General features: G+C 36.1%; 1 protein-coding gene and 1 non-coding gene across 3 annotated transcripts in view; one reads left to right on the forward strand and one right to left on the reverse strand.

Moving 5' to 3' along the window:
* The window catches only part of LOC115433038 (rho guanine nucleotide exchange factor 12-like), a 66,459-nt gene that overhangs the window by 13,717 nt on the left and 38,126 nt on the right, over positions 1-14,616 (reverse strand). For both annotated transcript variants that reach the window (XM_030154227.1, XM_030154226.1), the window contains exons 8-21: positions 13,236-13,349; positions 13,013-13,108; positions 11,809-11,922; positions 11,555-11,653; positions 9,496-9,606; positions 7,922-8,020; positions 7,791-7,833; positions 7,322-7,427; positions 5,765-5,902; positions 5,646-5,678; positions 3,966-4,080; positions 3,510-3,615; positions 2,306-2,551; positions 871-1,021 (exon numbers count right to left, since the gene is read on the reverse strand). In XM_030154227.1, coding sequence (XP_030010087.1) covers positions 871-1,021; positions 2,306-2,551; positions 3,510-3,615; positions 3,966-4,080; positions 5,646-5,678; positions 5,765-5,902; positions 7,322-7,427; positions 7,791-7,833; positions 7,922-8,020; positions 9,496-9,606; positions 11,555-11,653; positions 11,809-11,922; positions 13,013-13,108; positions 13,236-13,349 — 1,571 coding nt within the window. The remainder of the gene's footprint in view (positions 1-870; positions 1,022-2,305; positions 2,552-3,509; positions 3,616-3,965; positions 4,081-5,645; positions 5,679-5,764; positions 5,903-7,321; positions 7,428-7,790; positions 7,834-7,921; positions 8,021-9,495; positions 9,607-11,554; positions 11,654-11,808; positions 11,923-13,012; positions 13,109-13,235; positions 13,350-14,616) is intronic.
* trnav-cac (transfer RNA valine (anticodon CAC)) lies at positions 13,987-14,059 on the forward strand. The gene has a single exon. It is a non-coding gene; the product is annotated as a tRNA-Val (tRNA).

Consider the following 14,616-nt stretch of genomic DNA (forward strand, 5'->3'; position numbering starts at 1 on the left):
GAAAGTAGCACTGGGTCTTTATGAGTTAAGATACAAAAAGCAGTTGTGGTTGTGGTACAATAAGTCAAAAGGAACAAAATTAAGAAAATACACAAATCTGGTATATTTTTATTTTTTACATCTCATTGCGTCATGTTGCATTATTATTGTTTCATACTTACTGCATGATACTGACTGTGGGTTTATCTTTGTACAGTAGTGGAAAATAAGTCTTCGGACACCCTTAAAATTTTACTGTCTCAAATATTATCATTAAATATTTATGGAAAAATCTGTTTTGTGTTTAAAAAGGTGTGGCAGCATCAGACAGATACAAACAAATGCAAATGAGTTTCTTGATTTATTGTGAACAAGAAAAAAATAAAACAAAATTTTTGACAGTTTCAATACATTATGTCCTGGATGTGTTTCAAGGTCTGCTGAAACATCCAGTTTTGACTTCGACAATACAGAGCATGTGCAGAAGGAAGCATGTGGATTTAGAGAATGGAACAGTACTTGACACAGTTCAATAATTTAAGTGTAATTATAAATGCAGTACATCACAAATGTATGGGGTGTCCAAAAACTTTTTTTCCACCACTGTATGTGTTATTGTTTCACCCATTTTAGCTGAAATTAATCTTCACATTATGAAGAAATGATGATGCAAAATTAAACTAATGGGTAATTTCCCTCAAAAATCAGAGTTGAAGGTGCAGATACTTGTGTTAGAATAAAAAGTATTTGTTCTTTATCTGTATAAACATCCTGTTCTAAATCTGTTTTTAACAATGGGATTTTGGTGTTTTCATATACACTTTTCATATCTGTGTTTTATGCATTTTCCACTTCTCGTACTTTTATTGATGATTAATGTAAAACCCAGACCTGAAGGCGTCCTGGTCCTCCTCCTGGAGCTGCTCCAGGTTGGTGGGGCTGAAGTCAAACTGGGTGCTGGTCGGGGTGGAGAGTCCTTCCTGATGGTCTGATGACTGTAGACCCTCACCAGAGCGGAGCTGGAGGGAGAACGGAGATAAATCTACAGAGGAAAGAAGAGAAGAGTCACTCTGACTTATTTATGTTCATGCTTTTTCATATACAGTATTTCCATCTCTGGTTCACATACTGTTAAAAGATGTATTTGCACTGGTTACTTCTCCTTTAGTGTCTGATTATTTCACTACAGCTGTGGTTGTTTTAATGCATCGTTGTGTTGTAGTGAAGACCAGATATATACACAGTAGGAGCATTAGATCCTGTTTGTTTTGAAGATCACTTGCAGCTTTGGTCACATTAAATCTTAACAAATCAGAACTAGACAAGACGTCCATTTTCCAAATATGCACTTTTGAGCGTATTCATCTCATTACAAGTGTATTGCAATAATCTGTCCATTTGGATACACTAAAGAGTGTATTCAGCAAATACGCTCATAACAGCCAGGACCCTGTATTTGCCGAATATGCAGAACCCATAAAGACCCAGAGCTACTTTTGTGGCAGTTTCCAAATGAATTCTTCTCCATAGTTAACATTTCTTATGTGATTTATCACCATTTATTGTAATATTATCCTCTTTATTTCATGTTTTTTTCCATGAAAATCAGGTATTTTCCTATTTTTAAATTCACTGATCATGTAAATGTTCATACAAGCTCAGATTAAAGTTGAGGGTTATTATATCAAAACAGAAAACTGAAGAAAAAGTAACTTTTTTATTTTTAGCAGAGATATCAATAACTGGGCATAAAAACAAGTATCTCCATCCACTTGTCAAACTCCATGGGTTTTAACTGTGGCTCAGTGTTGTAGAAGATGACGGTGTTTCCACGTTCACTACGAAGCCTCTGCATGTCCAAATGGGTCATATCTGATGACCATGAAAAGATGATAAACTGAATTTTACACTAATTATTTACAGGTACTGATAGGATTAGTGGATCAATAGGCATGAAACATTTTACATCAGTAGAGGCTTTTTTCACCTGTGGATGTTTGGGTCTTTTTGGGTTAAAATACATTCATGAGACTTTGAGTAAATGATTGGAAATTACGAAGCCTGATTTGAATCAATTTGAGGAGCGGTGGAAACGCACACCACATTACCAGGAATTCTTCTACCCTGGTAAATAAATGTTGGTGGGAAAGGGGCTAATGTGGTAGAACTGAACTGATCTGAGTAAATGGAAATGCAGTTCCTTGATTCATGAGTCATTTTAGGGATTTGAGATCCGAGGAGGGATTCACTCAGTCGACCTCTACACAGGTTTTATATTTGCAGCCCATTTTGTCCATTTCTGGTGAGGACAAAGGAGGGGTCTTACTGGAGTCAGAGTCGTGTCCACTGGTGTCTGAGGCCACACCGGTCGGGGAGCTGTGAGTGGGGGAGGTGGTGGACAGTGACAAATGTAGGCCCGAGTCCGACCCTTCACTGGGCAGATTTCCTCGGGTTCGTCCGGAGCTGGAGGCAGAGGAGGAGGAGGAGGAGTCGGGCTGCTCGGGGATGGTGAAGGTTGGCTGAGGAAGCTGCTTTGGAGACCGCTGCTTGTTCATCTCCACGGCTTTACCCACTGAGTCAACACACACACACACACACACATCAGCTGGATGCAGGACACTTGAGTTATAGGGCCGTTTCATCGTCATCATAAGACCACGCAGACGCAAACGCATTGCGACACATCATGGCGCATTGGCAGCCACGATGCGTGCTTGCGTCTCAAAATGTGTTGTCCATTTAAGGAAAAAAAAAAAAAAAAGAAATCCTGGTTGAGAACTCTTAAAAAATTATTTCAATTCATTTATATGATATGATTTTAATTTGTAAAATAACACTGCATTACTTTCAGCTTTTTTCAACTTCCCCTCTGTCATGCGTGGTTCTACTTGTACATTTGTTGTGTGTTATATTTTAAATAAAGCTAAAAGTACTAGTGATTCATTCTTAAAAAAAAAAAATGTGTCATCCATTTTTTTTATACGCAACACAGTGACGCGTGTAATACCATACATCACTGGCGGGGGCAATGCACAAGTGATGTAGTTTAATTTAACACATATTTATAGAAGAAGAAGATGAAATATGGCAGGTGAGGAGGAAAAACTCTGCAAACTTGTGTGGGCACATTCTCATTTATATGACAGTTCCAGTGCCCTAAATTCTATGACACAGACATTTGGAAATATTGGAAATGCCTCTCCCTGTCTAGAATTCGCATAGGCCGAACATGAGATTGGAATTCCCCGTCCTGACCTCTGCTGCAGTTCAGAGGTCGGACATACCAGCATCTATATTTGGCATGTTTTTTTTTAGCACCGCAGATTCAAAATCAACATCAGAATACCAATATACACCGATAATTTTGATCTGAGTATCACCTGTTTTGACACCTGGAAGTACCTGACTCTGCTACTCCCTATTGCGCGAGCAATGTGTTGCATTTTACGTGTCGCCCGGCTCACTTGCGTTCAATGTATTGATTGTGACAGGACTGATTATACAGTGATGTGGGATGAACGGTACTTCACCTGATGTGGAATCCACTCTGCTCAGGCGCCGTGGAGGACCGAGGATGTTGGGAAACCGAGGCTTTTTCACCTTCTCCTCACCCTCCTTCTCAGGTTTGATACTTTTCTAATCATTCAAAAATATGATCATGTTGATAAAGTGCTGAAGTTTGTCTGACATGATGATAATATGATAATCCCACACAGACAGAGACACCTGGACCTAGTGTTGGCATGTTTATGTGAGAATTGTGTTTTTGTTGTCACTAATTTAAATACACTTACTTTTTTCTCTCTGTTTTTGAAACGATCATTTATTGTGTTGTCAGATTTGTGTCAGATCTATACACAAACCTAATGTCTTTACAATTCACATTTATGACGAATCTTCACAGTGGAATACAAATCATTTCCAAAGTTGTGTTATATTTCTACATTTATCAATACGTGAACATGTTTGTGATGAATGTGTCACACCTTAATCTTGGGCAGGAAGTTGATTCGTGCTCGTTTCTGTTCGAGGCCACGAGGCTCCTTCACTTTGACCCCGAGATGCTTCATGTAGGTTAGAATCACATATTGCATCGTTGTGCTGTAACACAAAACAAAGGATTATGTTCAGCTGATAATTATTTAATCTTCAACAATGTGTTAGTAATACTACTACTATTACGACTACTACTACTACTACTACTACTAATAATAATAATAATAATAATCATAAATAATAATACATCTGTGCATCTGCAAACAGTATAATCACAGTAAAAACTATTGACATTTTACATTAATTAAGGCATTTTCATGCAATTAATGCATTTTAGTTATTTTTGCTCATTTTACTTCCTTCTGGATCATTTTAAGAATTATCTTCTTCATTTTTCTTCATTTTGTTGATTGTTTTGCAAATTTTTCTTCATTCTTTGTTAATTTCTTGCTAACTTTTTTCTTTTTACTTCATTGTGTTGACATCAAAGCATACCATACACCATAATCAAGGTATTTTCATGCCATTTGCACATTTTTGTTCATTATGTTTGCTCATTTTATTTCGTGTTGGATAATTTAAAGATGCATTTCTTAAGTTTATGTTAATTTTCATTCATTTCTTGCTGTTTTCATTTTTCATAGCATAGCATAGTTGCAGAGTTAAATGGAGCCTATGCGATATTCAGTATTGCAATGGATCTATCACTGATTTACTAGTATTAATGCAAATTTTTGGGGGGTTTTTTCAGCATGACAACATCATCTATAATGCAAGAAGTTTACTCTTCAGTGCACTTCAATAAAACTCAATTCAAAGTCTGTTGCTTTTAAAGTATGTAAAATTCTTCCTCACATCACATACGTTTTAGGGATTATACATATATTAACATTAAGTTTGTTGTTTTAGTAAAGTTATAATGACCACACATATGCATTTCTCAGTTTCTGTGTTAAGAATAATGATACAGTCTGTGAAGTATGTACAGCAATTAAAAACAAGACTTTCAAGAAATAAAACAAGCTTCTATAAACCAAAGAGGTAGTATTTAATGTGATCTCCATTTGCACTTAACACGTCTTTAACCCTTTTGTTCAGATAATATGACATTTATTGCATTAATTTTCTGTTTTGACACATGTCAGATGTTTGTAATTGTGCTGTTTTTTGTCATGGGGTCAGGGGTCACACGAAATAGTGACTTAAACCTTTAGAACCCACTTAGATGGGTTTTAGTGTGTCTTTTAAGACTGTGCACATATTTCCTGCATTTCTTTGTTGTATCCGAAGAGAATGAGAAATAAATATATATGTAAATTTTAACCCTTCAAGACTTTTCTAATGTATTCTTTATTTTTATTACGTTGCCTTTTGTTGCTTATACATCCTGCCATTTTTTAGTTTGTTTTGCAATTTGTATTGGATTCATAGAGTGTAATGTGTTTTCTTTTACATTACAAATGACAATTATGGATATTTTAACTGCCCAGTACTGGCATCATTGCTAAATATTCAGCATAGATAAGACCCTAATAAGGATTTAGGATGTAAATGTTGCATAGATACAATATTTTAAGTTCACCAGGAAAGTAGCTGAACAGAAATTATAATAATAAGACTAGAATTACATCCCACAGCAGTTTCACAATTTTACAGATCCCTCCTCTTACCACTTCTCCTCCTCTGTGGGCTGGGACGTCAACCTGCAGCACAAACAGACAGAATAAGGATGAGAAGAATGGAATATGTGTGTTTGTAGTGAGTGTTTAGGATGTGTGAGGAGACTCACAGGATGTCCTCGATCTTGGAGAGGATGTGTTCAGCGCAGGAACACTCCTTCTCTAATGCCTGCTGGTCTTTTCCCTGATCTGAGTCCAGTTTTGACAGTTCGTCCTCGGCCAGAGTCAGACCCATGCTGCGCTTGTGTCTGCAAACACACAACGGTAAAACATGAATAATCCTGTTCATAAGGCTTCACAATTTTGGAGATTATTTGTTTATTTTTCTTCATTTTGTTGATTTCGGTCCACAAACATTTAGTTTCTGGTAGCTGTTGGCTTTCATGTCAGTTGACCATCAACTGCTATTGGGGCGACTCTTTTTAGGTAAAAAAAAAAAAAAAAAAGGACATTTTTGAAGCAATTTTACTTAAATAGTAAAATGAGCAAAATGTTTAAGTATTAATTTCTTCATTTTTTTTTATTTTGTTGGTTATTATACACTGTGGAGTCTACAATATCAAATAATGAGACATCATTGGTATGTTTTTTTTTTATTTATAAAGTATTATTATATAAACTCACATCTTATTTGCCTATAATTTTCTGTCACTTAACAATAGCTGTTATAACTTTCACTCTTCTATATTAATTCTACACAACATTAATCTGATTTATACAGGACTTGGGAAAACTGTGTTCTCTTATTTTGCTCCCTGGTCTTGAAATAACCATCAGAATACTCTACAACTTAACCTCCTAAGACCCAGCTATGGGTTTTCTGTCCACATTTGTGGACAAGAGTTTCGCAACTTTACACAAAAAAAGGAAAAAAACAGAAAACTGTCCACCACAAAGGAGATTCCATAAAAATTTTAAAAACGGCATCTGAAAAAACTGTTGCATCATGATGTTTCCAATATAGGCACTTATTTAATAAAAAACAAAAAAAGCTTGTACTTTGCTGACATTTCCTGGGTCTTAGGAGGTTAATGTTAATATAAAACTCTGGAAAGAAACTATGCTGCTGAAGAACGTAATTGCTATTCAGAGTTGATTTTGTCTGTTTTCTCATCCTTTCCTTTACCTGTTGTTTTTTTCTGTACATTTTGTCATGTTTCAGTTTCTGTATGTACTGGTGTGTCTTTCAAAGGACTTCCTGGTTAATTACAGGTGAAATAAGTGGTGCCAGGTACAACAAACCCCGCCCCTCACACATATTATTATAAGTATATGGGAAGATTTTAAAAATTCATAAAAAAATTTGAACTTCGACCAACTGTTCCCAAAATGTAATGAGATCCATTCTGGGTCACTGGCAATCTATAAAACAAATTTGATATGAATTCAACCAAGAGGTATGCTGTTACAGACATTTGAAATTTCACCCATTATAAGTAAATGGGGGAAAAAAAGATTTTAAAAATTCATAAAATATTTTAACTTTGATCTACTGTTCCCAAAATGTAATCAGATCTATTCTGGGTCTCTGGCAATCTATAAACCCAATTTGGTATGGATTCAACCAACAGTTTTGCTGCTAGAGTGTTAACAAACAAAAAAAGAAACAAACAAACCTCATCTTTTACACAGTAAAGTAACTACAAATGCTTTTGTGCTTGTGTTACCTGAAGTCCTCCAGGTTCTTGTGCAGGTCTGGCAGGAGTGTGTCCTGTAACAGCTGTGTGTACTGTTTACACAGCTCCTCTGGGATTAACTCCAGCCTCCGTTTCTCTGCAGCGACACACACATTAACACAACTCACAGTGATGGATGAAAATGGTGAACACACAGCCTTTTAGGTCAACGAGATCAACATTCAGTCAAGACGAGTTAAGAACTAAAATGGATGTTTTTTGGGTTTTTTTATACTTTATTTACAGTTTTTAACTTTACAAAAACTGTACAAAACAACAAAGAAACAGCCACAACAACGAAACAGACAAACATAGAGGCTGACAGACAGTTATAAACTATGAAATGGATGTTTAGACACATACAGGTAAATGTCAATTAACACTAGAACGTATATTATAGTGAACGTGACAGTTTTTAGTCATAAAGCCAAGTTGTTTTAAGTGTCTTTCTATTTCTTACCCAGTTCGGCTGATAACGTCTCAGGCACCGCTACTTTAAGATTCTGTGAAAGACAGATAATGTCAGTTACATCAATAAATATACAAACAGAACAAAACAAACGAGTGATGAAGAATTAAAGAACAACTCACTGCCGTTCGATCCATGAAGAGGGAGTGGAATTCTATGAAGAAACGTCGGCTCTCTTTGGAGCTGGTTTGTTTATGTAAGTCGGCGTAAAGGTAACACAGCTAACAGAGAAATAAAACACACACGCTTAAAGGAGTGACATTTTGCTTTTTTAAATGGAATTATGCATTTTAAAACATTTCCCTGTGGTCTACATAAACCGTAAATGGTATGCTTGGGTCTGAATTCGTCATTAATTCAACTCCTCAGGTCCATCTTCAAACCTATTTCTGAGTAATGACACCAGAAAGGTCGTTTTGTGGCGCTGGCCCTTTAAATGTAAATGAGCCACTTCATGCTCCACCCCCTCCAGGTTGTTGGCTGTGCTGCTCTGTCCCATTGAGCCACTTATGTTTGTTAATGCAACCAGTAACTGAATATTTTAGATAATCAGCTCTAAGTTTGAACATATTTTCAGTATGGACTACAACCACTGCTGCTGACAAACAATTATGTTGTACTCAGAGAAATGTTCGTCAGAAGTCTTGACCTTATATGTGCAAATGTCGTGACGTAACTAGTTATAGACGTCCCACATTAAAAAGGGATTAAAACAGGTTGTAGAAATCCACTCGATTTTTGCCAAAATGAATATAAAGATAGCTTTGCAGCGCCTGGAGGGTTCAAATTCAAACTTTTTGAACTATTAGGGTCCAAATACACAAATGACCCCTTTAAACAATGTTATTTTATAACTGTTTTTCACCTGGATGTATGATTAATGATAATATTCAGCCATTTTATTTGTATTTATATCTGCAGTGACACTCATATCATCAATGGAAACGTTAAAATTAGATTGATTCTGAATTTTCAACAAATTTTAATAACTGATAGGCATTTCAATAACTTTGCAAATAAATCTTGTTCCTCAGCGACAAAATAGAGAAAAGTCAACATTTCTCATATTGTATAAATGTGAGACAAAAAAAACCCCAAAACTGTTTATTTTAGAGATGTAATAAAGAAGTAAACTAGCTAAATGAACAACAAGCAGGTTGTTTTCTATATGGATTCTAGTTTGACTTAGTCTAGTGAGAGAGCCAGAGAATAATGAAATAATTACTGGACCACTGTGATAAACTAGTGAAAATCTGAATAAGACACATGCTTTAATGTACTGAAGAAATGAACTATTTAAATTTATTACAACCACCATTTTCTGAAGTGACATAAAATAAGAACAAATTGATGTTGAAGTAAAAACTAGAAGAAATCAACATTTAAGAATGGAATATTAAAAGGTCATGTTAAAGGACTGTTGGATTGAATTCACACAGAAAATCTTGGGAATAGTCATTATTTCCAAAGCTGTAAGTGTAGAAGTACAGTGATGAGTCTGGTACAAAGAAATAATGAAAGTTCAGTAAAAACTTTCCAGAGGGCTTACTAATGTAGAGCTGTATCATACAGAAATAGGAGATTTTTTAAATGTTTTTACGTCTTATGTTTCTGTACTTGTGCATCATAGTACTTTAACCTGTACTGTGAATGTGTTTGTATACATGTATGTGTGTATAATGTGTTTAATATTTACCAGAGGAGCGGGGTCAAACTGGGAGACGACATGATGGAGGAAAACGGCGAGGTGTGCTGGACGACATTTCAACAGTTCTATACTCTGGAAACAGCTGCACTGTCCATTAATCTGACAAACAGACAGTCTCAGTTAATGGAAACGTCCAGTTTTAATGTTAATTCAAACAGAAATACAAAAAATATCAATGAAAAAAAATTACAGAATGTTTTGTTTTTCTGCAAAAACATCTTCTCACTCATTTCCTTAATAAAGTGGCAAATAAATGATTTCATAAAAACTCTGTGTCAGCGATCTGATATTAGTGTCAAGTCTCGTCACACCTGAAAAGTCTGGAGTTTATGGTTTTAAGGTGAGTGAGGCGATACTCTGAATCAACAAAATGCCTTAATAATGGATGTGATGACTTGTACTGTTTGTTTTATTGTTATTCTTCATGACATTCACGGTACTGATGACTGAATCTGGATATTAATCATCTTCTGTGCCCTGTGTATGTTGTATTGCTTCAATCCAGTGACTGGTCTGGAATATCTGGACAGGAACATCTACATGATCAGTCAAAGAAATATGGGAAAATACCAGATTTTCACTGAAAAAGGCAAAATGCAGAGGATAATATTACAGGGTTCCTACAGGTTTCTACAACTTAAATGTAAGACCTTTCTAAGACTACTTAGAACAGAATTTAATGCTTATTGTACAGCTTATTTCACAACCCTACTGGCAAAAAATTTGTGATTCCTAGAATTTAGTCATTTCTCACCGGGGGCTGCAAAGTTAGCAATAATAGGTTCCTAATTTCAGTGTAAATTGTGGGGTTCAGACAAAGTGGAACTGAGTCGACTAACGTTACCTTCTTTGTAACTTGGACATTTCTCAGACACATTTAAACACAATACAGCGAACAAGTTTATAACAACACAACTTAAGACCTACCATATCAAACTGAATACCTTTTAAAGACTTTTTTAAGGTATTAAATTCAGATTTGTAAATTCAAGACTTTTAAGACTTTTTAAGACCGCGCGGGAACCCTGTATTATAATAAATGTTGACAAAACACTAAGGAAAGGTTAAACGTAGAGGAAAAACTCATATGTCAAAGTCAAAGTCAGCTTTATTGTCAGTTGTGCCATACGTACAGCACATACAGGGTGGGGAAGCAAAATTTACAATATTTTGAGGCAGGGATTGAAAGACAGTGTATGACCAATTAGTTTATTGAAAGTCATGAGAATTTATTTGCCACAAGAAAATTGACATAATAGAAAATGTTTTTATTCTATGTGTCCTCCTTCTTTCTCAATAACTGCCTTCACACACTTCCTGAAACTTGCGCAAGTGTTCCTCAAATATTCGGGTGACAACTTCTCCCATTCTTCTTTAACAGTATCTTCCAGACTTTCTCGTAATAGTTTTGCTTATAGTCATTCTCTTCTTTACATTATAAACAGTCTTTATGGACACTCCAACTATTTTTGAAATCTCCTTTGGTGTGACAAGTGCATTCAGTAAATCACACACTCTTTGACGTTTGCTTTCCTGATTACTCATATGGGCAAAAGTTTCTGAAAAGGTATGGATAATAGTGTTAGGTATGATTATGACATCAATATATGTTTGGTTTCAAAACAATTGACGTAGTGCCTGCTGAGAAAAAACAACTAAATGTTCATTGTAAATTTTGCTTCCCCACCCTGTACAGAAGACTGAAATTGCATAACTCTAAGGCCCTCAGTGCAACAAGAAACATAGTTAAAAAAAAAAATAGAATACAACTAGAAACATAGATTATAACTATAAAAAACAAGGGACTGAAGAGACAAATAAATAAAACTTAACATCAGCCACCTAACAAAACAGAGTTACAGAATAAAGCAGCAACAGTAAAGTGGCAGATGAATTGGTGAAATAAAGTGAAAATCTGGGAGTCACAGCAAAAATAGTGTACATTTTTATGGGTTAAATAAGCTTTTATTTCCTTATTTTCAATCTAAAATAGTTATAAAGTTGATCTGAATCAGTTTGATGCTAGTTTAGTGCATTGAAACATTACCTGTTCTTGCTGAGAGTCAAAGTAGTCATCTTCAGCGCCGATGATCTGGGGGTTGAGGTGGTACGGAGGACTGTTCACACAACACTGGACCTTTGAGTCCTGAGCGAAAGACTCAGTGTTAATGTACAGACAAGCACAAAGACACCACTGCACTGTCAATGGCAGCTGTCACTATCAGTTCTTTTAACTGTGTTTGAGTGAAAGTGTCACTTAGGTGTTTAATCTGGTTGTGACGGGCACACAGTGTTTCTCACATTGTCCGGAGCATCGTCTGCATCAGGTGATGGACAGATGTTGAGGTCGTCTTTGTGGCTCGTGGTCGGACTCTGACAGGACGTCTCTCTTCTGCCAGGACTGTCTGGGAGGATCTAACACACAAACATTAACAAAAATACACAACACTTAAGTCAAATTGACTGTTTAGTCTGGATGTGAACACTGTGGAAAAACCCCAGAGACCTCAAACCACGTCCACTTCATCCTCTAAATGGAAGTCATGATAAAAGACTGTAATTACACTGGAAGCAGTGTTTGCTGATAGACTTCCTGCTGTATTTACCGCCAGACTGGAGGTAATCGCACAACATTATTAACGATGATTATGGGGTCAAGAACACGACTTGGGCCTGATTCAACAGCACAAATAATTATTATATATTATAAAATAAAACTTAAATGCACAAAAATGTCCTGTTTTTATTGACCATTCATCCAAAAATAATAGATATTTGCACTAAAGCAGCAAAACTAATCTTCATGATTTAACCAAATTAAATCAGCGTTTCACCTAGAACTAGTTTTGTGGAAATTTTCTCTTTATCTGACCTTTCCTAAGTGATTTATTTATTTCATCCTCTGCATTTTTAAGTGATAATCAGGTGTTTTCCTATATTTAAGTTACTGATAAAGTAGATGTTCATGGAAGCTCAGAATAAATTTAAAGGTTTGTTATATCAGAAAAAAGAACACTGAAGAAATGGTGACTTTTCCAGCAAAATATATCATTAACTGAACATAAATTTCTACAACCACTGTGATTTATCAAACTACATGGGTTTTATTAGTGAATCAATGTTGCAGAACATGACTAAGAAGCCTCAGAATATTGAAATAGGTCATATTTGATAATGATGATGAAAAACTGATAAAGTGTATTTTACCTGAAAAACATGTATTGTTGTAAGTATAATTCAAACATTTTATATCAGTAGATGTTTATGGTTACTGATGTGGTAAAGTATGTTGTACCAAACTTTAAAACTACCTTAAATCTATGAAATATTAAATTAATGAAATGTCACAACCTTTAAAGCAGGTTTTTCTAAATCTGAACAGTTAGCCAAAGATTAAATTAATCTTTGTTGGTGTGACACAACCTCATCCAGTGGAATAAACACATCATACAGTTGACACTGTGTGCGTGGTTCCCTCTTTACATGCTGTGATTTTTACACTCACTGAATTGCTGTTGGTCCACGGCCCATCAACGCCGCTGTCACCCCGTGAGGACGGAGACTGTTCTCCCTCCTCAAGCTCCCGGTTTGTGGATCCATCCTGAATCACACAAAAACACACACGTTTGTTTAGTTTCCATGTAGACAGTGACAAAGGGAGGAGAAAATAATAAAGTTTTAGTTTTGCGTGTGATTCTGTTTGTGCATGTTTGTTTCTGTTTGTCTACCTGTTGCGCTGCTTTACTGAGCTGTTCCTGCAGCCGTGAAATGTTCTTCTTTGCCTCCTGGATCTCCTTCAGTAGTTTAGGTCTTGGGTTTCTGTCGTACTCTTCCTCCTTTGTCTTAATAAAAGTCAGCAACACTCATCAGTTATATGACACAGAGGACGTCCATCATCAAAATGTATGAATAATGGTTTTGACATGAGTATTAGTATTTGATTATTGACTAATGCTGCAGTTAAACTATGTGTATATACAGATACAGATAAACTCAGACAAAAAAATTGTTCAGAGAAAATCAAAAACCCACTGTAGAAGAATATTACAGATATTGAAATTTTTTAGACAATGTTTAAAATCTTCCTGTACAGTTTCTATAGTGTTGTGGTTATCACTCATCCCACGCACACAGCTTCAAATTACTTTTAGCGGAAAGAGTGAAATAGTGCCCCAAACTTCGTACCAGTGGTCAAAAATATATTACAACCATAGTGATAAGGCCTATCAATAGGAACAAATAGGAAAAGTTCATGCTAAAGCCTGCTGCACACTCCCGAACAGACTTTCTTCTCATTCCCAGGGCTGCGAGAACAAACTGATTTCATTTTGTTCTCGACACACATCATCCAGGCAGGACTTTCTTCTCGTGCAGTGTGGAAGAACCATCGTGCAACTGGTCAGAGATTCGAAGTGGGTGTGGTTAAGCTTCTCTGCTCTCGCGGAAAAAACGGAGATGTGCTTCAAGTTTTGGATATGGGTTTCTGTAGCGTAGTGGTTATCACTTTTGCCTCACACGTGAAAGGTCCCCGGTTTGAAACCGGGCAGAAACAACTTTATTTTTGGCTGATGTACCCCCAAGCAAGGCAGTAGACCTCCCATTTGCACCCTAGGCACCTGGTATGGCAGTCCACCATGTGGTGTGCAGTGTGTGGTGTATTCCTACATGTTCAGCTAGTGATTGGTTAAATGTAGATGTTCAGTTTCAGTGTGTTGCATTTCCACATGTAAAATATACTGAAAAATAATGATTATTCTTGTTTTGATTTTAACATACAATTATTATTAAAAATCATGTAGTGGCAGAATAACAATACTATGGATATAAAGGTTTCCTGTTTTTCTTTTTTGTCAGACAGATAGAATTAGTTGATTTTTTACCTTGACATGTTTCAGCTACAACCTGTAGCCTTCCTCAGAAGGGTCACTTGATGTTACTGTGACGTGTCATTGTCAGCTGTTTTATCCAGGTGTGACAGACAACAGGGGACGATTATGGCCCCTGCTGCCTGGCATCCCACGGAGGACCACATTCCAGGTGACCCTTCTGAGGAAGGCTACAGGTTGTAGCCAAAACATGTCAAGGTAAAAAATGAACTTATTCTATCTG

Source organism: Sphaeramia orbicularis, chromosome 14 (genome assembly GCF_902148855.1).
Source record: "Sphaeramia orbicularis chromosome 14, fSphaOr1.1, whole genome shotgun sequence".
Taxonomy (NCBI): Eukaryota; Metazoa; Chordata; class Actinopteri; order Kurtiformes; family Apogonidae; genus Sphaeramia; species Sphaeramia orbicularis.